Consider the following 25,679-nt stretch of genomic DNA (forward strand, 5'->3'; position numbering starts at 1 on the left):
ACCTTTTCTGATATTTATTTGTGTGCTATGTACAGTACATTTTTGATTCTGCCCTGTAAGTGTTTAAATTACATTTGCTGATCGAGGTGCTGCAGTGTTTGCATACTGCACCTGTAAACTCTTTACAAGTACAAAAAAGTACAAAACCAGACACCATTCATGTAAAGATGAAACAAAACGAAAAGCATAAAGTGATGAAACCTTTATCCTTTATAAAAGCTATAGTACCATCTGGAGGGCTGAACCTAATCAGGATAAACAAAGGCAGCAACAAATGACTTCAGAAGGCTACTGTTGCAGCATTCAAAGAGATAACACGAATTGCACATATTTTAATGAAAAACAAAATTCAACAAGTCCAGTGTCACTGCTAATTCTAAAAGCTACATTTGTACACAAGTAGGGCACTTAGCAGGATTCACAAAACAGGATAAGCAGCTGGGAAGCGTTCTGACAACCTGGATGACTAAAATAACAAAAAAGTTATTCAAAGCTCCTAAGAGAGATTTTAGGGGGGTGGGCGGGATCAATTAAGACTTGTATTTACTAAACCACACTTTAGGTAATCATGATCAGCAGTGCGTCTAACATTTGAGATGGAAAATAGAGTTCAAAAAAGCAACACCATGGCAAAATGGCTAACAGCTAAGGGTCAAAGAGCACAGCTTTTCTCTATTCATAAACATTTACTAGCCTGCACAGCAGTTGTGCTAAACATTCACACTGTTTTCTACAGAAATGCGATCAGTCAGGCTGTGTTGTGTTTTTTATTCATTTAAAAAAAACCAAATGTGAATAAAAGGCATTACTTACATGCTTCTTTAATTAAAACTGTTGGGAGTTTAAGAGGACAATCAGAACATGTGAAATTCTGATACTGCATTTTTATGAAGTAACAATAATATAACACATGCCTTAGTAACAAGGGAACATATATGTCTCTCTCTCTATTCCTCTGTCACACACATACACACACACTAGAACAATTTAAGATTTTAAAAAAAAAGGTGCATTTTTGTGCTTGTGCATGTCTATAATTTGCACGGGATAAAAGTTAGATGATCTACTCAGGGAAGCATAAAAATAAGGCCCCAAACAAGAAGAAATATGCATACCATATAAAAACTACCTCTGGACAAAAGACCTTTGCCTGGATAAGGTTTTGTGTTGCGTCAACATAAAGCTTGTATCAACAATGACCAGGAGAGGGCAGATAAGGAGCAATGACTGCAGACTTCCTACTCAGCTGAAGGAAAAATCAGCCTCATCTGCAGATACACTCTCTTCTGAATACAAAGCATCCTGGCTATAGAAAAGATGGCGGTGGTTTAGAGGAGATAAATCATTTAAGCTAACCCGATTCATCATATCCAAGAACATTAAGTATCACTACATTTATGCTTGGTTATTTTCAGAATGTACTTCAAATATGTAATCCAGTAGAGCTCTGTTTAAATATCTTATATTTTGCTGTACAGACAACTGAAATTGCACTAGCAACAATTGCCTCTTTCGACATTTAGCAAGAAAATGATAGCAAGAAGACTCAGCAGCAGTGAACCACTAGGGCAAGTGCACAAATGTAAGAGGTCTGAATGAAGGATCAATGTTGGCTCACATAAAGTAGAATGAAAGTATGATTTTGTTCAGTTATTCAATGCTGATCAATGATCTTTTAGGCACAGACGATGTTCATCAATTCTTTTCAGACAGTTTGGTTGGAAAAGAGGAGAAATGTCAACTATCGATATGAACTGCAATCCTTTTGTTACACATTCGAGGACAGAAAGAGTATTTAGGATGTTCTTGAGTGTTGAAATGGGTCATCTGTCGGTGCGACTGGTCACTTGAAACAAGCACTGGTGAATATTCGCCTCCTGTAGATTTCTGCTCGATTTGAGCAAGGAGGTGAATAAAGTGTTCACTTCGAATGAAGCACAGACATGTTCACCGGCTTAGATATTCTTGTGGCTTATCCTTGGAATCTCCCATCCCATGACGCTACTGTCACAGTCAGTTGCAGGCGGTGCCATGTCCCCGGCCCCATACTTCTCTGTCCTGATGTGTTGAGAGAAAAAGTGTGAACAGCAGCAGCTCAGCGCAGCACCTCTTGCTTCTTTACGGTCTGCTGTCGAAGTTAGAGTTGGCGGTGCTGCAGCTTTCCTCGTAGGTGGGAGGGGGCTCTATAACAGACAAGGATAAAACAACGAGTGAGTATTGTCTCTGTTCTACTTGTCTAAAGAAAACTTGTCTAAAGTTGTGTCTGAAATGACTCCCTATTCCCTATATAGTGCACTAATTAGGGTGTGTGCCAGTTTTTTAGGGCTGTCAAGATGTTCATTTAGAATCAATGTATTTACTTCATTCCATGTATCCCACAATGTATTGGTAGTGTTTTTTTTAAATGCGTTAATCAATATCAAATATATAGTCATTATGGGATGCTGTAACGCCATGGAAATGGCTTCATGTCCAAAAGCAGATTTTCAGGTATGTGAGGTTGTCCACTCAACCTAGCCTTCTATATAGCCAGTAGGGTACAAGAGTGAGAGTATGGGTACGAGAGTGAGAGTTTGGGTACGAGAGTGAGATCTCAGACATAGCTTTCGTGTCTCTACATGATATCAACCCATGTGGGTGGAATGATAAGATCCATGACTAATAATGCACCAACTGTAAAACTAACCATGAGGGTACTCCCAGCTGCTGTACTCGGGAGGAAGGATGAGCGAACAGGATGTGGGGATGGGAGTCACATTTCCTTCTGTGAAGAAAGGTATGGTGGCCCCGGTGGACACGCAGAACAAGGGAGCAGATGCATTCGGCTGCCTGTGGCTGGGAGGAATGGCGGCGCCGGGGGCGTGGCTAAAGGCGCTGGGAGACATCGTGACCGGCTGACCCGACGGATCTTGTTGAGAGTGACTCTTGGTTGAAATCTCTTCATTGACTAACCCGCCTGCACAGAGTCTCTCTTGAGGGTTGTCCTCCGCTGGCGGGGCACTGGGAGTCACACCTGGTGATGCAACGTCCGCAGGGCTACGCACAGGAGTGGGGGGCATGGTCCTCGATGGAGACAGGTTTACGGCAATGTTGCCAATGTAGATGGGCAAAGTAACAACAGCATCGGGAGATTTTAGCGATACCTGCAACACAAACATGGCTTATGAACACAACAGTGACCTCCATTAGGTATATAAATAAACATCATTATGTCCACAGATGTGAGCTGGAAATGAGAGCTCTATTATCAGAGGCATCACTACACACCCTCAGTGTACAAAATAAATGACATATCAAACTAGTCTATTATTTATTGTATTGTATTGTATTGTATTGTATGTATGTATGTATGTATGTATGTATGTATGTATGTATGTATGTATGTATGTATCTACACATATTTCTAACATTTCACAGTGATAAAGAACCTTACATCTTTTTAGATATTAAACTTCCTGGGTTCATTCTCCAGTGGAAAAACTATGTCTTTAGGGCTTCAGTTATGATAATTGGCTTTTTATTTATTTATTTATTGTATTTTTTCTAATTTGCTGTAGTGAATGTTTGGTATACCCAGTTTTAATTTTAAAGTTTTAATTTGGTGCAATATACTTAAAATGTACTTTACTTTCAATTTTTATAGAAACTGATTCTACATAATTCTAACAATAACAAAATAAACAGTTATTATTTTTACTACAACAGGTGGTTTATCTGTGATAAATGAAGCTGACGGTCTCTATATCACTCTTCAATTCCAAAAAATTGTAGTTGATTGTTCTCAAATAAATTTTAGAACGCAGCAGAAACAACCAAATAATATCTGGAGCTCCAGTGAGTTTAACTGAAAAGAAAATGGAAAAGAACACAAATTGATCTACTGACAGCTGTTATTCAAAAAGGCCCAAACTAATCTTTCGATCTCAAAATGAAATGCGATAAAATAAAGCTTTGGAGGATCATCATATAAACACACGCGTCTGACCTGAATAAAATATTCAATCTCTATGAGGCTGCAGCCAGCCAAGGCTGACTGAGGAAGAGGAGGGACGATGATCTGCTCTCTCCACTCGGCGTGTTTTCCTGCTTTCACCCCGGCCCCCTCCACCTCTGCGATGGTCCGCAGGTCAAACATGGGCCGCTTGGTTTTATAGGTCACTTTCTGATTTGATGTTAAAAAAAAGACACAGAAATTAAACGTGTGGTGACTTTAATGCCAGCTGCAGTGCAATGTATGGGCATTTTTTAGAGCACCCACATAAAGGATTAGCACCATGAATGCTAATATCTAGATCTAATTGGAGTTGTAACAGAGATTAATGGTTCTCCTCTCAAAGGTCACTACTTCTAAAATGGAGATGTCCCGGGGGGCAGCGTGCATGCTTGATGCCCCCCGGGGCATATTACCAATAATTGCATTACGGCAAGGCAACGGAGATGAGGAAAGATTAATGCGGACAATGGAGATGAGATGATGTTAATGGCCACAGTCGTTTGTCTTCTTTTAACTGAATTCCCATTTTAATTCACCTTTAGAAGAGCTAGAAAGGTGAACTTTTCAGGAATTCATAGAATTTGCAAAATAAAATCACAATAAGAAATCAAGAGTCGCTCCATTCCTCAAATCAATGGATTAAAAAAATGAGTGGGCACAGTCAAGCAGCTACCTGAATGAGACTTGCCAGGACACATCCTGTGTCCCTCCCAGACTTGTTGTGGATCTCTGTGGCTAACTTGATCACCTGCCCAGGGATGTAACCCCTCAGGTCACTGCGAGCTTTGAGCATCAGCGTCCCTGTTTTCACCAGGAGGTAGTTGAACTTCTTTGTTGTCACAGCATAACTAGGCTGCTGCAGAGAGACAGGTGAAGACAAACCGCCCGCTATTAATGAATGGTGGCGTTTCACAAGATGCTGCACTGATCAACTAAAAAAGAAAAGAATTAGAAGACTTGGTCACGGTTGTTCTGGAAGTAACAAGTGTGCACCGGTTTCTTACTTCAATGTCAGGCACCTCGTTGAGGTTGAGCAGGTTCAATAGGTAGAAAGGTTTCTGGGCTTTGTAGTCTTTAGAGAACCGCGGCGTGTCAATAACTGCCTTCACTCGATAAACAATCTTTCCAAAGGGTCCTTCAAAGGATGTCGGGACAGCAACTGGAGAAAGAATTGTACATATTGACATTAAACTGATGTAAAAATCTGAGAATGTGTTTGAATTATAATAATGGTGAATATCAATAGTGGAACAGATATAATGATCCATATTAATGTCAAACAGCACCCTGTCTATTAGATGTACTGTATAATATTGTCTAACAAGATTTCTTCTCCATATTTGAAACCATTGATTTGTTCAATTGAAAGTACCATTATTTTTGAGATGAGCCAAAATTGCAGGATTATGTTGAAGAATTGTTGTTTTTTGTTTAAAAAAAAAAAAAACATTTTAGTGCTTGCTGAGATGTTATCAAGCAATGAAACTGACAAAATTCAGAAAGTCCCATTTTTCAATCCCCTTTAACCAATTTACCAACCAAATAAAACCAACAACCTACTTAGAAACAAGAAACAAAATAAACGGAGAATGGTAGAGCACCACAACAAGTTGGTATCCAGTGTGCACTGGTAGCTGGCGAGGTGCCACTTCACCTACTGGGAGCTGCTGAAGCACCCTTGAGCAAGGCACTGCTCCCCAGTGTCGCTCCCTGGGTGACTCCTTCTAATTGAATGTGTTTAATGTTTCCATACACTAGTGTGCATGCCACTTCAGTGCATTCAGCATTTAAAAAGGATGCATCTCCAAATAAGAAGGAAAAATAAAGGCTAAAGACTCCTACTCAGCAAACCATTCGCAGGCATCTTTGTTTTCCCTGACACTCATTCAGATGTGAGGCAAGATGAACCTGCTCCAGGGACTGATGCTGTCAATAAGAATTCATTACAAGCGTTGGGATGTTGCTTTCTTGCAGACAGCCTGGTAACAAGAACAGAGCTGAGTATTGGCCAACCAAGGCCAAGCCGAAGCACCAGACTTTCCCTTGAGACACACCAAAGTGAAATGGTGATGGCAGCCAAAGGTGGCTGAGGAATATGTACTCTGACATGTTCCCCTGGGCTTCGACAACAAAAAAAAAGAAGAAAAAACCCACTACTCTGCTGCTGCATTACAACAGGCATTGTGTGAAAGGTTCCTTTTTCCAGGTCACAAATATCCAGCTCTAATTTCCTCCTGACCTGCATCAATCCTTACAAAGTGTAGGATAATCTGAGCGTTACACAGGTGCATCCCTGGAGTGTCAGAAAATAAAAACTGTACCCCATTTCTTATGATATAACAACAACATGATGGTGCATGTAGTTACAGAATGAGTTACTGTAACAGTGATCTTTATCCTGTAACGCTGTATGAGGCCACGTGCACGGAATATTTACGTTAAACATCTCAAATGCCTACATTGATCATCAGTGAGCCATTAGCTTTTCCCACTTATATTAATGATGTAACAGCATGTAGCATTTATAATGTTGGTTCTTGTGCTCTGGGCCAGCAGGTGGTTGTCTGGTTGGTTTCGGCCTCTTCTCCAGATAAATCTGATCACCATTTCATCAGATCGTCCAGAGTCGTATGCGAGCAGTAGAAAAGCAGCCAGAGGAGGTGAGAGCTGTGGCGCAGCGGGGGAGCGCTACAGCGGACAGACAGACGCTGCAGATCGAGAGGACTCCAGGTAATAATGATTCCATATGATGAGGGGTTAGACCACATGGTGTGGGTGTGCACTCCTCCCCTGACTGAGACCTGTTGACCACTCACACACCTGGCTAATTACACACTCATGGAAGCTTATCCTCCTACGCTTTATATCCAGGCTCATTCTGTAGGGAGGACAGAAGGTCTTTCTTCAGTCTATAAACTGGCTTCCTGCTCTCCTCCCCTCTACCCAGGCTCCTCAAAGCTCTGTTGGTTTGTCATTTTTACCTCATTGACAATTCTCACAAGAGAATTAGCAGGAATTGTGTGAAAGGTTCCTTTTTCCAGGTCAAAATATGAAACTTAAATTGCAATTAGCTCAGAATTTCATAGGGTAAATATGCGATGGTCCTCACCTCTGCACACAGATATAGTGCACGTCTAAAATAGACAACGAAGAGCGTGTCAGTGCAGTTGATGCACCAGCAGGAGGCAGCAGGAGCCATTTGATTGACTTCCCAATGAACGGTAGTTAACGCAGCCTGTGGGCTGATGGTGTCAAGTATGAGGGCCTAAATGAAGGGGAGGGGGAATCGCGGGGCAATGAAGACCAATTAAACACTGACTGCGCAACAGGGGATAAACCTAAAAATAACCCCTCCATCAGCCTCCGCTGACATCTGAGAGCGCATCAGACAGAATCCTGCACAGCATATGCTCAGTTCCTTTTGGGTTATCTCGGTCTCACCAAAAAAAAAAGCTATTAACCACATCATCTTGATAATACTGTGCCACTGCTGGCTATTAAATAACTGATCTTTCTCACAGCAACAGGAGCAGAAATCTGGGTGTGTCTGGAAAAAAAACAAGCTCATTATATGTCAAGGAAAAAGAACGTCAGTGTTATCAGAGGTTATCACACCTGCACAGTGCACTCCTGTTCACTGACGTCAGGCAGACGTCCAGGAAAATAGGTGCCTGTGTTCCTGACATGGAGAAATGAGGCTCAGTGCAACAGGAGTTAATCCCACACTCACCTGGAATGACAAACTGGAAAGGGAAACTATGTTCACCTGCTGCCAGAGTTCCTGTAAAAGAGGAAACGGCGTCAGCTAATGTCAAATCTTAAAAAAAGTTCTTAAAAGTTATGAATGGGTACTTTTCCATCGAGACTGAAATGGCAGGCGCCTCTGAACCTTTCTGCAGTGAAATCAAATCAAAAAATAAATCTGAGTTGGAGAGAAATGACCAAACTGGAATCATTTCAGCAGTTATCATTAAAATCATGTGGGGTTTTTTTCTTTTTTTTTTTTCAATCAATCAATCAATCTTTATTTATATGGCGTCTTTTACAATCAGATTTGTTTCAAGGCGCTCTCCAGAATCCCAGGGCCTGACCCCAGACAAGCAACAGTGGCAAGGAAAAACTCTCCTTTAACAGGAAGAAACCTTGAGCAGAACCAGGCTCATGTAGGGGGACCCTCCTGCTGATGAGGGGGGGGGGGGTTAGAGAGAGAGGAGAGGAGAAGAGAGGAGAAGAGAAGAGAGGAGAGGAGAGGTAGGGGAAAGGAGAGGAGAGGAGAGGAGAGGAGAGGAGAGGAGAGGAGAGGAGAGGAGGGAGGGGAGGGAGAGGAGAGGAGAGGAGAGGAGAGGAGAGGAGAGGAGAAGAGAGGAGAGGAGAGGTAGGGGAAGGAGAGAGAGGAGAGGAGAGGAGAGGAGAGGAGAGGAGAGGAGAGTGAGGAGAGGCGAGGAGAGAGAGGCGAGGAGCGGAGGGAGAGGAGAGGCGAGGAGCGGAGAGGGCCTAGGAGAGGAAGAGGAGAGGATGCAGGAGAGGAGAGGTAGCGGGAATGAGGAAGAGGAGAGGCGGAGGAGAGGAGAGGAGAGTAGCGGAGAGGATAGGTAGAGGGAAGGAGACGGAGAGGAGAGGCTGGAAGAGGAGAGGAGAGGAGAGAGAGGAGAGGAGAGGAGCGGAGAGGAGAGGTAGGGGAAGGAGAGCGAGGAGGGAGAGGAGAGGAGCGGAGCGGAGAGGAGAGGTAGAGGAGAAGGAGAGGAAGAAGAGGAGAGGAGAGGAGAGGCGAGGAGAGGAGAGGTAGGATAGAGAGGAGAGGAGAGGAGAGGGAGAGGAGAGGAGAGGAGAGGAGAGGAGAGGGGAGGTAGGGGAAGGAGAGGAGAGGAGAGGAGAGGAGAGGAGAGGAGAGGAGAGGAGAGGAGAGGAGAGGAGAGGAGAGGAGAGGAGAGGAGAGGGGAGGGGAGGGAAGGCATAGAAATACATACAAAAATACATTATATTGAATTAAATTGAATTGAATAAGCTGCTGGTTGAGTGGGTCGGCGGGGTCGGAGGTCAGTACACAGCTCTGAAGGCGGCGATACCTGTAAATGGATTTTTAATGATTCACCAGTGATCTTTGACGTTTTCTCTAACACGGTCTAAAAACTTTAAATGCTAGGTTTGTCTAATAGTGTGTTTAACTGTTTTTAACTATTTTAATTAAAGTCTACTAAATTATTATACATTTTGTATTTGATATACAGATTCAGCCATTCAAGAAGAAGCATAGCACTTTAAGTTCATAAGTTCATTTAAAGTGATACCAAGGGCATAATGCCAGTCACACTCTTTCCATGGCTGTGGCCGAAAGAGTCCAACTTCTGTGTTAATTCCCTAGATCAGCTAGATCAGGCCAATTAAATTCTTCCAGACAGCAACATGTCTGATGTCATTAGCGAAGGGCAATGTTTTTCCATCGGCTTTGTTTTCCTCAGGGGGAAGTGGCGTGTGCGCTCATTTGCATTGTACTCTTAGTGCTGCACAAGTAAAGGAAAAAACACCCGCGTTTATGCTTTTGTGGTGAGCTCAGCACACAGTAAAAAGATTAACGCGGGGAAGGGTTGGTACATGGATATCAATTAAAAATGTCATTTTATTACTTAGAGAAATGAATGTGTCATCGCATTATACCTGTTGCAATGTTTGTCTCCACTTGCAACCCTCTCACGAGGAAGTCTAAATTAGCAACACCATTTTCACACCACTCAGCCATAATTAGCATTTTACGAAGAAGTTGCCTTCTAATGCAGAATCCCGATCTTAATCATATTTCATTATATAAATATCTAATCAATGACAGACTATTCAAGTACATTTGTGAAAATGATGAGACATGAATCCTTTTAAAGCATAGTTTCATGCAATACTTGGCATGTTGTTTCAAATCCTGTGCCAAAGTCAAGGGAATATAACCAGCATTCCATGATGACTAAGCAGGTTAACACACAATCAGTCAGCTTATATATTCCCCCAACTGGTTCTTCAGAACAGAAACTGCAGCCCACAAAATAGTTTTGTTTAAGAATGGACTTGTAATTGCTATGGCCGGATGCCAATATTGACTTAGCAATAACAGACCTGTCCTGCTGGTTCAATTTCCTTTACAAAACTGACAACGGACAAAGCAAACAAGCGTCATACTAGGAGCACATCTTTAGTTTTAAGCATTTCTTTACATTTATTTATTAAATCATTCTGATGCAGAGAAAAGAACAGTTAGACTGACAGGATGAGCAGTGGACGCTGACGTCACCGGCTTTCTCTCCTGTAACCATCAAGCATGTATGGCATACCAGATTATCAGTCAGCCATAGAGAGAGCGTTGCACACTTTTGTGTGTGTGTTGGCCCACCGTCACCCTGTCTGCCTCACACTCCCTGAGCTGTCCGGCCCCCGGGGCCAGAGCAGCCCGATTTGGAAAGAGAAAGAGATATAAAGAAAAGGCAGAGTTTGACTGGGGCACAAAGGGAGGATGAGGCCTGAATTATTAACGTCATCCTACATTTGGACTGTGATGTGTCTGGTGCTTGAATGAACAGTCTTAAACGATGTTGCTTGTATAATTATAGTTGTGGCCCAGTATTCAATAGCTCAAGATGAAAAATTAAGAATCAGGTTTATTTTCTTTCCCAGCAATTCATTTTTGATTATAATTGTTTTAATAAAAACAAATTAATTAACTCCTTCAAAAACCTGAACTTTCAAGATTTAATTATGATAATCAAATGATTTAATGATGATAACTCACTATATACCAGTGATTTCAAAATGAGTGCAGAATAGTACAGGAAGTTATAGAACCATCGCCTATTCTGAAGAATATCAAAATAAAAACCCTACATATGTAAAACATCATAGAGATTAGCTTGGCAACATACTGTAACAAATTCAAATTTAAAGATGGACAATGAAATCAATGCTATTTGCAAGGTATAGATTTTGATGTACGTATAAGCACAATACTGTCTTATAAGCATCATTTATATCATAGATAAATGAGATAGATAGATTAAATGGGTCCCTGTTGTACTGGTTACAGGGTTATTTGACACGGGCATGTTGTGTTTCCCACATATTCATTACATGTGAGAGTCTCCACCAATATAAACACAACCCAAGACTTTATATAATTATTAGAGCTTTACATTTTACATTAATATTTGCTGGTAATAATAGCAAATGATTACCCATAACATGGAAATCATTGGCCAGGTTGCCATGAGAGTCACTGACTATACAGCACACATAGCTGCAAACAGCCTTAAAAGTTAAACTTTAAACTGCTCCTTGGTGTTTGCATTGATTATGCGCTCTAGTGAGTACCTTTAAGAATTCTACCATTTACAATTTCATGCATGCGGGACACTGTTCCCCTGGCTTGGGAGGATATCAGCAGCACAAAACAAACCCATCGGTCATCAGTGAATCACGTTCAAAAGCTCCACTAAAAGCCCGTGCACAGCTACGTGGAGCTGAAGCTATAGCTCATCTCTACAGAAGCCTGCTGCAGCCCCTGCAGGATTAAGTCTTGCAGCAGTTTTCTCATAAAGCAAATGAGGTGAAAGACTGGGGGCTTCGGTGATGTCGTTGTGATGATAAGGGCGGAGCTTCTGACACTTCACTTCTCTCAAAGAACAGCGATAATGGATTTCATATGCGGGAGGTCAGCAAAATTCTGCAAGAGCTGCTACAATTCAGACATCAGCTGACTTAAGCTGATGCTTTTCTCTATCAATAGCGGCTGTAAATTAACAGGCGGCCTCAGTTTCACAGCACTGAAGCACATGTGTGATGGAATAATGAGCAGATTCTTTGTTGCTGTCATATTGTAGAGCAAAATAAAAATGAACTAATTAATGATTCACTACCTTTGTCAGCAACGGACAATGTGCTGTTGAAGTACTGCTCCTCCACGGCCCACGAGCTGTCATTCAGTTTGTTGGAGATCCCACATGAGCCCTGACAGTTGACTTTAATGGCTGTGAAACAAGAAAGGACAAAGGTCAATTCATATTCCATATTAAATGGTTTTAACATGTTCTCAATGATTTTGCCTTTCAACTCTTTGTGCCTCCACCACAAGTATATATGATTTCCATAACCTTTATTTATTTTATCTAGTGGCTTTTAAGTGCTTAATACCTGTGATATCAATTCCTCTCTCTAAGGTCAACCAGAGATTAGCAAAACAGCATCTCCAATGACCCTTATTATGACCTATGATACCCTCCATGATGACATGATCTGAGGAACAGAGTACAGAGTACAAAAACGGTGGTCGAGGTAATGACGACGCTAAAAGAAGCACTTCTTGTCATAAATTAGACTCCCACTAAATAAACACAGCAGTAAAGATGCACACAACCGAAAAAGGGGAAGTGGTTGACCCTCTAAAGGTAGCTTCTTCCTCAATTCAGGTCTCAGTACTCAGTCATGTTTCTTGAGAGACAAGATGTGTGAGGTCGAATGTGTGAGTGTGTGTGTACGGGTATTTATGGATGTGTGCAAGTGCACGAGTGTGAGTGTGAGTGTGCCTATAACTATATGTATCTCTGTGCCTATACATGCGGGCGAGGGAGGATCTGGTCTTGTTTTGATTGTTGTTTTTGCCCTCTACAAGGCACTTTGTGCTAGTCAATCGTATGAAAAGTACCATATAAATAAAGTTCGATTTGATTTGATTTGATTTGAAAGTTCCACCTTGAAGAGTTTAAACAAAGAAGAACTGAAATGGACAACAGAACCCCCCCCCCCCCCCATGTCACCCCTACTCAATCTCTCTGTTGATCTGTCTGTGAGGAAATGAAAACCTCTGATAAAACACACACGCGCGCGCGCGCACACACACACACACACACACACACACACGCACACACACACACACACACACACGGCAACAGAAGCCAAGGGATTAAACTGAATGATGTCCTAGTCTGAGAATCATCCCAATTTTCTGCTAGACAGACAGAATTACAGAAAAACAGACAGACAGACATTCTGATATAAATATTTTATTTCTGAAATAACACCCTGAGTATTAACGCATTCAGACAAAGCAAAAAAAAGGGCTGTTACAGCTACTCTAAGCCACAATGATCTAAAAATGATCCAATAATCATGTCGACAGTGTCAACATGCTGATCTGGACCGCGGATTTAGATGCATGGTAAAACTATACTCTAATAGATATTCTTAAGAAATAACATGCCAGGAAAAGGTTCTAATGCAGGTTCATGTCTATCCTGGATCTCCTGCTACACTCACTGTACACACAAATGCAGTCTCGCAGCGGCAGATGGTCTCACCCTCCATGGCAGCGGGGCTGCTGGCACAGTTTCCATAAAGGGGGAGGAACCTCCTTCTACCAGTAAAAATAAAACCTAAAATCTGCCCCTCACTGGACAATGAGGGGCCATTCAGCCATGCAGAGCACATTTTCATTCATCTAATCATTAATTAAACCCATGTACAATCTGCTCCTCCACCTGCAACCTTCTTAAAGACAAATACCTTTTCAACACTGCAAATGTGATTTTTGGTGCCCTTCTGACAAATGTATTTCACATGCATGTGACGGCTATGGGAACTTCTGTATTGCTGTGATAGGATACTGTTTTGCAGCTGTCTGTGTTGGAAAAAGTGAAGAGCTCAGCCCGTGGAAGGTCAGGACGGGGCAATCTGTTAGCATCAGCAGCTGTAGCAGGGCTGAATAGTGAATAGTTGTCATGAGAGATGCACTGATTTGGCTCAGAGACTGAGCGGTCTGAATAACAGCCTGGGCTTTCCAAACACACACACACCCAGACACATGGAGCCACATGAAACCAGAGCGGGGATGATGATGATGATGATGATGATGATGGTGATGAGGTCAGTATTGCAGAAACCATGAGAACTGGACAAAAATGCTACTCTACTTCCATTTGAAGTGAAATTGCAACTTTCCTGACGTGAAAATAACACAAATAGTGAATATTAGTCCCAATTAACCTGAAAATCTGTTGTTGCCAATCCTGTAAAGCAAGTACCGGCTACATTCAAATAGTTATTACTTTTATGACTATATTTTTTTTGGCTGCAATTGATTTTTGGCACATTTCTAACATACCAGTCATACAACTGTACAATTGGCTCAGTGTGCTGGCTAATGATAATGTCATGGTCACCAGGGCCTATCATGGAAAGGAAGTTGTGCATTCTGAAGACAGAAGCTTTGAAGGACTGGATTATTACAAACCTGGTGGTGACCTATGACATCTAGCAGAAGAGCAACAGTATTACACTAATACATTGAGGCTGACTATCAAAATCAGAGGGAGTTATGATCAGACTGTACATCCAGAGATGCCGGCTATAAACCACAGCTAAACCAAGAGCTGGACATTCTCTGATTCAGCTGCTCCCTGGAGGATTTGCCAACGCACTGGAGTCAGTCCAGTCTGTGATGAGTGTGTCTGTAGGTGGTGATGATCATGGTGCTACTACTCATTAGATTTTACAATTAGACTGTGTGGGCAGACACATCTTGGAAACTGCACCGAATATTGTTTCCCAGATCTGGCTGCATCAACATGAAAAGCTTTGCTGAATTTGGGCTCTCAGATGTGGGTTATGAGAAGCTTGTTGGTGAAGGAGGATGTGGGTGAAGAGAATAGATGGGGATTTCACTAAAAGCGATAGCTGATAGGCAGAGAAAAAGCTTGAAAGATTCATCTCTGCCACATCAGATAACACAGAAAGGAAGAAGATAACATTTCCAGAACTGCAATGCTAATGTAAGCAAAGTTTAATCATTAGGGTGCACACATTTTCTTGTGCAGTTGTTATCCATTCTAAGTATTCTTGAATGGGCGTTGTCAGAATTGATGCCTGCTACTTTAAAATCTCCGTTATGAGTCGCCTTTCTACATCCTCACTAGCTGTTGAGAGAGTTTGAACCCCCATCACAACAATGTGATGTTTACACAGGTCAACAAGACACAATGGAGGGTGGAGAGCCGGTTCTTGAGAAACCAGTAGGGGTTAATGCCCAACCTGATGAACTCAACAGTTTTGGGTCACTTCAAATTGTGTTAAGCATAAAGATGATGTAAGACATTAAGTCCTGTTTGGCTGGGTTCACCTTCCCTGTAGAGGAATGTTGTCCTTTAGGGCATTTCTACCAGGAAAATTGACAAGAAACAATGCGCCACTGCAGATAGAATCGTGCAGTCAGAGAGCGCTGCCTGTTGCATCAGGGGAAACTGGCAAAACTTGAGTTGTAGGTGGGGAGCATGCCGGGAAGTAGGGGTCGATAATGACAGTTCCTTTGTTTACAATGGTCAGAGCTGATGGCTGGAAGAACAAAGAGGCCTCAGTGGGTTTGCTTACGGTCCTAACTTTAACTGAACCTTGAGCTCAAACAGCAAAACAAAGACTTTTGTCTCAGCAACTTGGAGATTTTCTTCCTGAAATGGATCAGGAAGACATCAAGCTGCTTGAAACGACCAGCATTCCTTACATGCTCTTACGCACTCCTCGGAAATTTGAAAATTCCTGTTAAATGAAGCCACTCTCAAAAGCAGAGTGACTTGCACAAAAAGAGGAAACGTTACCACACTATTCTCATTGTTGGACTCACAAAACAGCAATTTTGCTGCAGACGATTTTCTGCCACTTTGGACAATCTCAAAAGAAGTCTGCCCGATTTCTTCTACAAATGCCAGAGATCACAACCTCATGTCGACAACAGGGGACAAACAACCCCACTTCTAGTTTCCTATTTATAACATTTCCTTACCTCATCTGCTTTCAAATGCCTCACAGGGAGAGGTGTCAGTGGGTTTATCTGAGCTCTTGATCTATTACTCCTGACTGGAAAGGCAGCCCTGCGGCTCCACAGAGCCCAGGCTGTTTGTTCAGACACGCAGTGAGTAACATTTCCACATAGAAATGTTGCGGTGTGAGTAGCTACAAATGCTAAAGCTTGAACATAAACATCACAACCATCTCAACAATGCAAGAAAATGTGTGAAAATGGCAGCACGAGTCGCCGCTAGAGACCGTTAACCAAGGCAACATGAAATGTCCAGTGTTCAGTAGTTGGGGTGCATTTAAACTTCAGACATTTATTCCCTTCATGGCTCCATTAGTCAAAACTTAAATCTCTTCCTACCCTCAGGGCAGGGTGTGATACACACTTCATCCTCCTACAGGCCCTGCTTTCTCACCCTAGACAACCAAACAGGCCCCTCTCATGGCAACAAATGTTCAAAATTCAGGAAGCTAATCACCAAAGCCTGATTAGGAAACATGGCGAGTTTCCATAGGAAACAGGAAGTAGTGTCAGTGGCTGCAGTTCCTATGACAATGGCAGAAGAGACCTATTATTTGCAAGTCATCGCTTGCAGATGGATCTTTGAATGTAAATAAAATACCACTTGCTAGGCCAAACCTGTTGTCATTGCACGGCTGCAGACAAGCATTGCGCACTTCAGTCAAATCAGAGAGTGATGCATGCGTGTGAGGTGCACGCCACTCCCTTCTGCGAGAGGCTTACGCTCACATTACTTACATCACTACAGGCAGATGTTTAAGCTGCTCTCTCGCTGCAACAGCATCATCTCGACTCATTTCAACAGTCGTAGCGAGATTATTTCCGACAATTAAACCCTAATTATGACGTTCTTCTTGTTTTATTTCACACCACGCAGAAACAAAACGGATATACTTTGTTCCTTTCCGGTATCTAAACTGTCAGCAGCACATAATTGTAAAATCGATCGGTACAAGCACTGTTGGCAGCAGAGCAGCTCCACACAGCAGGCGCTGAAGACGAAGGAGCTCCAGCTGCTCTGCCGTTTTCCGGATGTTCATCCCTCTGTTCTGTAATCCAAACAGACCAGACTGACATACATCACGTCAGCTGACCGAGGGTGACTCAAGGGTACGTGCAATGATAGTTTAACAGTGTCAAAAGATGAGCTTTGTTAAACAATACAGGCAAGGGGGGAGATGTCAGGCTGATGAGGAGCGAAAACGATGACTTGAAGTACTCAAAATAGACAAAGTAAAAAATGGTAATTCAGAGATCCTAACAGAAGATGGATTAAGACAAATCTGCAGGCCATCAGCAGGAGGGTCCCCCTACATGAGCCTGGTCCTGCTCAAGGTTTCTTCCTGTTAAAGGGGAGTTTTTCCTTGCCACTGCTGCTTGTCTGGGGTCAGGCCCTGGGATTCTGGAAAGGGCCTAGAAACAATTCTGATTGTAACAGACGCGATATAAATAAAGATTGATTGATTGATTGATTGATTGATTGATTGATTGATTGATTGATTGATTGATTGATTGATTGATTGATTGATTGATTGATTGATTGATTGATTGATTGATTGATTGATTGATTGATTGATTGAAGTCATATATGGCTATATCAGAGCTTGGTTTCCATTTTTTAAATAAAAACCTGCTCTGGAGATGACGTTGTCCATTACACCTGGACAATGATTCCTTAATAGTGCTATTTTCTTTTATAGATTTTCCAAATAATTGTGGAAATATTCTTTAAGTTGTAAAAAAAGGGCCTAAAAAGTTTGTCTCCTAATTGGAGCTGAGTCATATTTTCAACAAGCTAGTCACAAACTTTAAACTTGCTGACTGTGGGAATGTACAAGACTATGGTGATGTTTATCAGAACCTGTTTGAAGATAATAAAAAAAAAGCTGAGTGGACCACAATGCTTAAGTGCAAATGCAACTTTTAAAAAAGGTCCTAAGTTTTGTGGTTGGCAGTCATGCTTCATCTGCCAGGGAAGGAAAGCTTTCCCACTCCACTGTCTTAAGTAACAACTGTTAACTATTTACCATTTGGGTGTGCACGGTCACATTGCCCAACATTTCACAACAGCGCAGCACAACCACCGACACCAGCTGAGTGTTCTATCTTGGGTTTCTTTTCTGCTACAATCAACCAAGATTTTGTTCCACTTCTGCACACTTTAGACAGCATCTCTGGGAGCTCATTTTACAGTGTTGGAAGTGGGACGTGTTTTTTTTATAGAGAGGAAGAGGAGGGGCCATGAGGGTGTCTCTGTGCTTTAAGAGGGGGATAGACAGAATCCTCTTATACTCAACCTAAATAACCAGCTGTGAGGCTTGACTTTGAAAGACAAAGGATGAATACGGTGTGTGATTAATTTGTCTGAGGGGAGAGAGAGCAGCTGATGCCAGGCTTGATGGGCAGACTTGGATCAATGCCTCCAACCCACAGCGAAGGTGCAGCAGAGAGGAAGGAGTCAATCTGAGTCACTGTTATTCACACTGAGTAATCGTGGCTCAAGTTCCACAATTCAGGACAGAAGGGGAAAACCAAGCACAGGCCCTTTGTCTTATACTTCATAAAAATCTTATGCATATTTGTTTTTTATTCACTCACTTATTCACTCACAAAAATATTGTATTGTTTTTGCTCTCGTGGAGACTTCTGTGTTGTTTAAAGTGGTTTTATTACAAGACATTTAACTTATTTTGTCTACAATTCACAAGTGTTTTAAATTGAGAGAGTTTTTGTCAACAGGGAAATAATTATTCAATCCCAATTACTCACCAATCCAGAAAACATCCTCCCATCTTACTCTATCATGATTTAAACAAACTGAGCATTAAGTCATCAGTTGCTCAAGCAAGGTAGCAGATTCAGAGTTCTCAATAAAAGGACCTCTGTTGTGTTCGTTTGCACCGAGTCTGAGACAAATGTGCAAATAGCTGTCATCAGGATGTCTCATCTCTTTGGTTTCTGTGTGATTTCTCTCACAGGTGGTTAATAATTCGCTCTCCAGGCAGTGATGTCATCATTTAATCAGGCCCTAAAGTCTAGACATCCACACGGGGACCCCTGTCCCCGCCCCGTAGCACCGGCAATTTACTAACAAAATGCTTTTCAATCAATTTTATATCACTTAGTGTTTAATCTGTTAATCCAAAAATCTGCACAGTGGTTTAATTATGTATTTTGATGCAGATAATGAGACCTCTCCAGATGTGTTTCTGCTAACTGGACTCTGAATCATGACACTTGGGCCACAATATTGTCTGTTTTTGATTAATTCTCAATGACTGTCTGACGTAGCAGCAAGAACAGAGAGCGTGGCGTTTACATTTTTGATATATATCCAAATCTCTGAATTCTATCTACCATGACAATATCAAGGCATGTTCCGGATGCGATTAAACTGCTCACGATCTACTTTGGATTATGTATCAACATATCTACAAGCCAGAAGTCAGGCTTCAGAAAGTAACATCACATTAGCAAATAGAAGCAGATTAATTCCCTCAAACCAACACATACGCGAAAGGTTACAACAATGTATCATTTATGTGATTTGCATCACAGATTGACAATTTACCAAGTCAATTCCTACAGTTTTTATTGACCTTACTTAAAACACCTTAAAAGGTAAAGCATCACCCAATTTTGCTGGTGCTATTTATGGGTAAATCGCCCATTTCCTGAGCAAAAAAGTCCTAAAAAGTATAGAGGAAGAGCATAAAGTCAGACAGGAAACAGTTAAGAAATCAACGTTTCAGCCTCTGGCTGTAATCTATAAATTACTCAAATTAACTGTCCAACCGAGCCCGTGTGAGCACGTGTGTATACATTATATACACACCTGTGGCCAGTTTCATGTGAACTAGGCCATCTTCTGCTGTTTACATAAGGCTGGTTGTTTCTATTACCGCAGATGACGATTGGGTTACAGCGAGTGTTTGTGTTTCTGTTTTATTGAAAAGTAAACTGAGATCCAATGCTGTCAGCAGAGAGACAAAAGAAAACACATCCAAACACGCCAGAGCTGTTATAGAGTCTGTACATACAACAAAGATACTGTACATTAGACAGCCAGGGTGTGTGTCACATTTAACGGACTGGCACATTGTCAGTCATTTCCTGTTTCAGCTCGCTAATCCAAAACCGCTTCGCTCTTCTTTAGCCACATCTGAGCATGTTATTTCAGAAGGTTGAAGCCTTGAGCCAATTGTCAACATGCATGTGACCCAGATGAGATGAAACGTCCACACAAGGTGAGCCCCACCAGTAACAACAGCAGTATCGGATGACGACACGCCTTCTGCCTCCAATCTGCAACCCACCTTCAAGGCTGTGGTCTACGGGGCTCCAGTATCACAAAAAAATGTTGGTGTCGATGGTGATCAAGTTTTCAACGGGGTTGTAGTTCAGCGTGTGTGTAAATGGATCATTCATGCACTTTCACCTAAGCACTGGTCCTGCTCTACTGTCTTTGTCAGGAAGGTGATCAATACAAATGCTGTCTAATGGGTTCTACCATCAATAATAGAGGGAGCTGAAGAAGTTGGTCTTTATAACAGCGGGCCATTGAGACAAGAGAAAAGCAGAGGAGGAAAAAAGGAAACTACAGGGACAGGCAATCAAACTTTGGTGAGTGAAAGGAGTAGTTAAAAGCTGGACCTGCTCCCATCATCTGTCCAAATGTCGTCCCAAAACACATCGTTGGAGGGTAAATTAGTCAATTAGCTAAAATGAAATTAGCTAGATTAGCTGATTATGGAATTTACCGGACTGCTACGTACTGCTGGATTCCTACTACATATCATCTTTTGCCAAATGTATTTATATTTGCCACAGGGGAAATTCATGAAGCACGGTGTAATTACTAGTTGTAATTTTGACCAAACTTCATGGTTGACTAGAAAAACAAAACTGGCAAAACCAGATGACATTTGATGACCTCATTAGTGGCATGAGATGGAAGAGGATACAGATCTCCTGATGCATGCAGTGTTATTGGTGGGAGGCTTATCATGTCAGTCACCAACAAGCTGATAGTTGACTCTAAACCAACTAGAATTGAACAAACAGGTTTAGTATGAAAAAAAAATGGGGGTTTGTCACAGGATAATAAAGTGCTCCTTGATACAGCTGATGAATATTCTACATCCCGTCCCAGGCCATAAAAGGCCTACCAATGGGAGAATAAAGGTAGTTCTATATAGTGTATGTGATTTAGCAAGTGTGTATATTATACAGAATCATGTTTCAGAACTTCCCGTCTAATAACCTGCTCAGATACATGACTGCAAACGTTGACTGAAGCTGTTTCATAGTGACATTCCTGGATTGACAACAGCCAGGTCAATTATTGCCAACAACAGTTGTTTCCAGCTGTAATGAGTTTGTGAAGACAGTGAGTTGCAGGAGAATTCGGAACAGTCGCATCTCCTAACACCTGCGTGCCACCTGTCCCCACATGTGTGAGGTCACTCAGCGCTTATGGCAGCTGCAGCTCTCTCCACTTTGGGTATTTCACTTTATATTGACAGCTGTTTCTTTTTCTTTCTTTTTTTTTTAAAATGAGGGCCAGGTTGAGCTTTTAACCAGGCTCCTTTGTGGAAATGGTTTGTAATTACTTCCACGTGATTCATCATCTTTGCCCTCGACTAAACAAGATGGGATCATTATCAAGAAATGCAGGAAATGACAAACCCGCTTTCGACTGCCCAGATTACCAACAAAACAGCGCGTCTCTTCCTAACATGTGAAAACAGGACGTTCTCATGGGCATAGACAGCAGAGGCACGTTCCCCAGCTTCAGCACGATTTAAGCTGGCTGATTAATGGAGTCCTCACTGGTTGAAGTGCAAAGGGGTGATGTCATTGAGCCAATAATGCAGCGCTGGCATTTACAGTACATTAACCAGCACACCGAGCTCAAGTATGGGACTAGAGTACCTTCTTTGAACTTAAAGATCACACTTTAAATATACAAATAAAGTCTGGGACACTGCATTTTTCAAATGCTCACGGTCACATTTTATGACGAGTAGTAAAAGAATTAACTGAACTCGACTTGTTTACTCCTTTGCTGCTTTTTCCTTTGACAGTGAACACCAGACGTACATGTTTGAGTGTCACTGTTCCTGATATGAAACAGGAAGCGCACAAAGGTGCTCAGACTAATGAGGAAATAACATATGCTTTAAAGAAGCATGAGTGAAATAGTGGCTGAAAGAATGAAAGAGACAAAGACAACATGACACTGCGGGTTAACCGCTCGGTGGGGTGAGGAATGTTTCAATGTTTAAAATCCAGAGCTATGCTAAATAATAGTCTGCTCCATTACAATGTGTTATTTATATTACTGCCCCCACAATAATTGTGCATATTATCATTTGTATTGTTTGCAGACTGAGTCCTACAATCATGGTGTTGAGGCCACCCAGTAAAATGAAAATGCCTGATGTGGCATCAGTTTTTCTGAAATGTGCTGCTGCCACAACTAAAAACCGCCACCGTCACACTTTAGCAGTTTGGTGCAGGTGTGACTTCTTAAGACTACAGAGAAAATAACCTCACAGAGCAGAGCAGCAATGAATAGACTGGTTTCTATTCTCACTCTCAAATCCCTTTCAAAGCCACCCAGCGCTCTTTTTCTGAGAACACCAAACTAAACTTTGATTGCACTGCTAAACTTGCCTTTTTTTTTATACTTTATGAAATTAACTGTGATCTATTTCAAATTTGCACCTAAAAACCAACAACTGTGTGTTTATCTAACACTTTATTGCTGACTACTTACATGACACGTCTCATTCACGCCCACATTTTACGCTGACGGCAGAAAATGTCCACACAAAGAAGCACCAGTAACATGTATACACCAAAGAGTGTATGGGAACTCAGACTTTGGCCTCACTGGCACGGCCTGTCTACCACCTGACCACCAGCTGCCCCTCTGTGCTTCCACCCTGCTCCTCCAGATCTCATTGCGAAATATTCAGACCCCCCTGTCCACTGAGATCATCCTCAGCTTCCCTCCTCTCCACTCTGCCATCCAATCACCATGAGACTTGGATCCTTTGGGCACTTATTGACTTTGGAAAGTGCTACAAGAGGGAATTTGCATATCAACATCAATTCCCATCTCAAAACCCACCTTAGACCAGAATAACCCCCACCTCATTTGCTCATCACGGCCAACACCACCACCCTGGACAGGGGGCCAGTCCAGGACACCATTCGGTCACACAGTCCAGCCCAGTCGATAATGCTAATAATCCACGAACTGAACCCAAATCTTTCTTGCTATGTGGTGTTTGAGGCCAACCAGCCCTGGAATAGGAGCTCCTTATTGTTACAAATCACTTTACCATCACCAACCCATTTATTCTGTACTTTACACCTCCCAAATTCAACATGCCCAACTCGAGTGGTTATTATCAGGCAGCTTTGCCTCTGAGATCCATACAAGAGATTCTTTGTGTTCTCCCATGGCAACTTCAGAGGTTGTCCTTCACCTTGTCCACCTCCATTTTAGGCAAATCCGGGCGGAAAACAAGAAGGTGTCTAAAAACTTTTGCGTTTTTGTTGTCTTTTACTCACAGCCCCCCTGACGCTTTAATTAATGTTAGACAATACATGGAAGTAAGAGGCTGTGAAAAGCAGGATGTGCCCGAGGACAGCGCAACAGCCGCCCCTTCAGCTGGAGGGAGCAAACGTGCCGCACCACAGCCGAAAAGCCGAGATGGATTCCGAGAGTTTCGCCGCCACAAAATGAGTCGGACAGACCCCAAATCCCGACGATTGTCCCCTGCTTCTACTCTTCTTCGCGTCCACGCTGACGAAAAGTTTATTTCCATCGAGCTGCGCGCTTCACTGCGCGCAAAACGCGGTCGGAGAAAGGCGTGAAAAGAGGGAAGGGAGCTTGTACCTTTATACTGCAGCGGATTGCCGGTTCGTATCTTTACGGTTCCGCTCATGGACTCTCCAGGACCGTAAACCACCTTGTTGTTGGTAAAAGTGATGTCAAATTCTTGAAGCTTCCCCATGGCTCAGTTTCGCTACTCCCTGGCCGCTCTGAGGCTCGGACAGATGCAGAGAGACGCTTCTCTCTCTCTCGCTCTCTCTCCCCCCCCCCCCCCCCCCCCAACCATCTCCCACCTCCCACCTGCCACCACCTCCCCAGAGACCAGTGACGTCACTCCCAACGCGCTGAAGCGCAGACGATGCTGGGAATGTTGGACTTTGCGCTTTTTGGGGTCTCACATGTAATTCAGCGAGAGTCAAGCCGCATTATCTCCGCCCGACCAACAACCCCCTCCCCCCACCACCACCACCACCAACACCCCCAAATGACAACATCTCAAATAAACGTGCACGCCGCGAACCAGGATGGAGAGTGGACCCACCTCCCACAAACACGCTCTCAAATTGAAGAAAAGCATTAAATTATCAGTCAGATGTCTCGAGTCTCCTTCCCCTGAATGTCACTTTGCATTTTTAGTGAAACTACTGATGCTCTGTCAGCTCAGCCACAGTAAATATTCTTGGGAGTCTCCTTGAGCAACCTTTGGGAAATAAAAATGGTGTTTGGCTATCTCATCGTTCCTCCCACCAGGTACAGAAGTGGGGATGATCCCACATTAACCTCGCCACTATTTCAACTACTCCACAGCATCATCTAGTGTCCTCTAGCGGTCCTTGTCTTTCCCTCTTCCTACGACTAGTTCCACTAGAACTACTGTATAGCCTTTTATGTTTGCTCTTTTTCTATATTCTGCTTTTTGCTCCCACTCCTGACAAAATTTGCACTACATCATCTTGTATTTTGTAAACTCCTCCCCAATATGATGTCAGCACCGACCCATACATTTATTATTTTAAATGAGAGTCGCGGAGCTCTTCATGAATGGCGTACATCCCTCACACTTCCTGCCTCTGACTGCACTTCCTGTCTCAATGTGCAGCTGCAGCTGAGGGGCAGATGTGGTATGGAACATCAGTGCTTTAGAATGAATGTTATTTGACTTTCTTCGAACTTTCAGACGCATCACCTTGCAGGAAACAACTTAAACGCACCCCAAGCTGCAGAAGCACGCGTATCCACAACTACAGGCAAACACCGCGGTTGCCAAGTTACAGCCAGTATCCAGGGAAATCTCATGTGCGGTTGCATCGGACCAGCATCTCTCTTTTGTCTTGACTGCTCTTACAAAGTCCGCCCTTCATAAAGCTTCAAGAATGAGTCCTATTGACTTTGGGGGGTTGAAAGTGACGGGATTGAATATCAGTAAAAGGATAAGGTCACGCTAGGCAGACTGAACGTCAGGTGGGAGCGTGACCACAGGACACTTCAGGTCAAGTCTTCTCTCACGTCTCGTCTCTAAATGTTGTGTAGCAGCATTTAATGTCGATGTTTTGACGCTCCTGCACAGACAGCGCTGCAATGTTGTGACACTCTGACCTTTGATCTAATCTCGAATAAGGAAAAACGAAGGCACGCAGCAGCCGTGCACCAGTTCAGCATCTGGGCCGGGTCTCCTTCGCCAAAGCTCGAATGTCAACGGACAACGTGGTAAAATAGAGGCTAAATCAATAAAAACAGGACAAGCATACAAGTGGCGCCACCTGTAGGCGTAGCTGTCTCATGACTATATTGGGGCGATTGACACGCTTTTCTGCTGCTGCAGCAAATCCCACAAATTGTATTTTTAATTAAAACACATGGATTCCTTTTTGTGGTAAAACTGATATTTGAGTCATAAAAACCTTTAAAAAGGTGGAACTTTTTTCTACCAAACCATAGCCTTAAAATACAGATACTGTCATTTTGGATGTCCGGGTCAAGAACGTGACACGTCTACA

The 25,679-nt window shown here is 42.6% G+C and overlaps 1 protein-coding gene across 1 annotated transcript; it reads right to left on the minus strand.

The window, feature by feature from the left end:
- On the minus strand, positions 1–23,937 carry arrdc1b (arrestin domain containing 1b). Its single transcript, XM_029838003.1, has 8 exons — positions 23,746–23,937; positions 11,887–11,997; positions 7,725–7,775; positions 4,999–5,153; positions 4,668–4,850; positions 3,986–4,162; positions 2,687–3,143; positions 1–2,183 (listed from the first exon to the last, which is right to left on the minus strand). Exons 1-8 carry the CDS (start codon positions 23,861–23,863, stop codon positions 2,119–2,121), a joined length of 1,317 nt encoding a protein of 438 aa, XP_029693863.1. The 5' UTR covers positions 23,864–23,937; the 3' UTR covers positions 1–2,118.
- Between the last annotated feature and the right edge of the window lie 1,742 nt (positions 23,938–25,679).

This window comes from Takifugu rubripes, chromosome 6 (genome assembly GCF_901000725.2).
Source record: "Takifugu rubripes chromosome 6, fTakRub1.2, whole genome shotgun sequence".
NCBI classification, from domain to species: domain Eukaryota; kingdom Metazoa; phylum Chordata; class Actinopteri; order Tetraodontiformes; family Tetraodontidae; genus Takifugu; species Takifugu rubripes.

Excerpts from the sequence above, each read along its gene's own strand:
- arrdc1b (XM_029838003.1), bottom strand. The coding sequence starts at position 23,863 with ATGGGGAAGCTTCAAGAATTTGACATCACTTTTACCAACAACAAGGTG. Across the intron at positions 11,998-23,745 it reads CAATCCGCTGCAGTATAAAG|CCATTAAAGTCAACTGTCAG; the intron begins GTACAAGCTCCC and ends CTTGTTTCACAG. Across the intron at positions 7,776-11,886 it reads ATTGTCCGTTGCTGACAAAG|GAACTCTGGCAGCAGGTGAA; the intron begins GTAGTGAATCAT and ends CCTCTTTTACAG.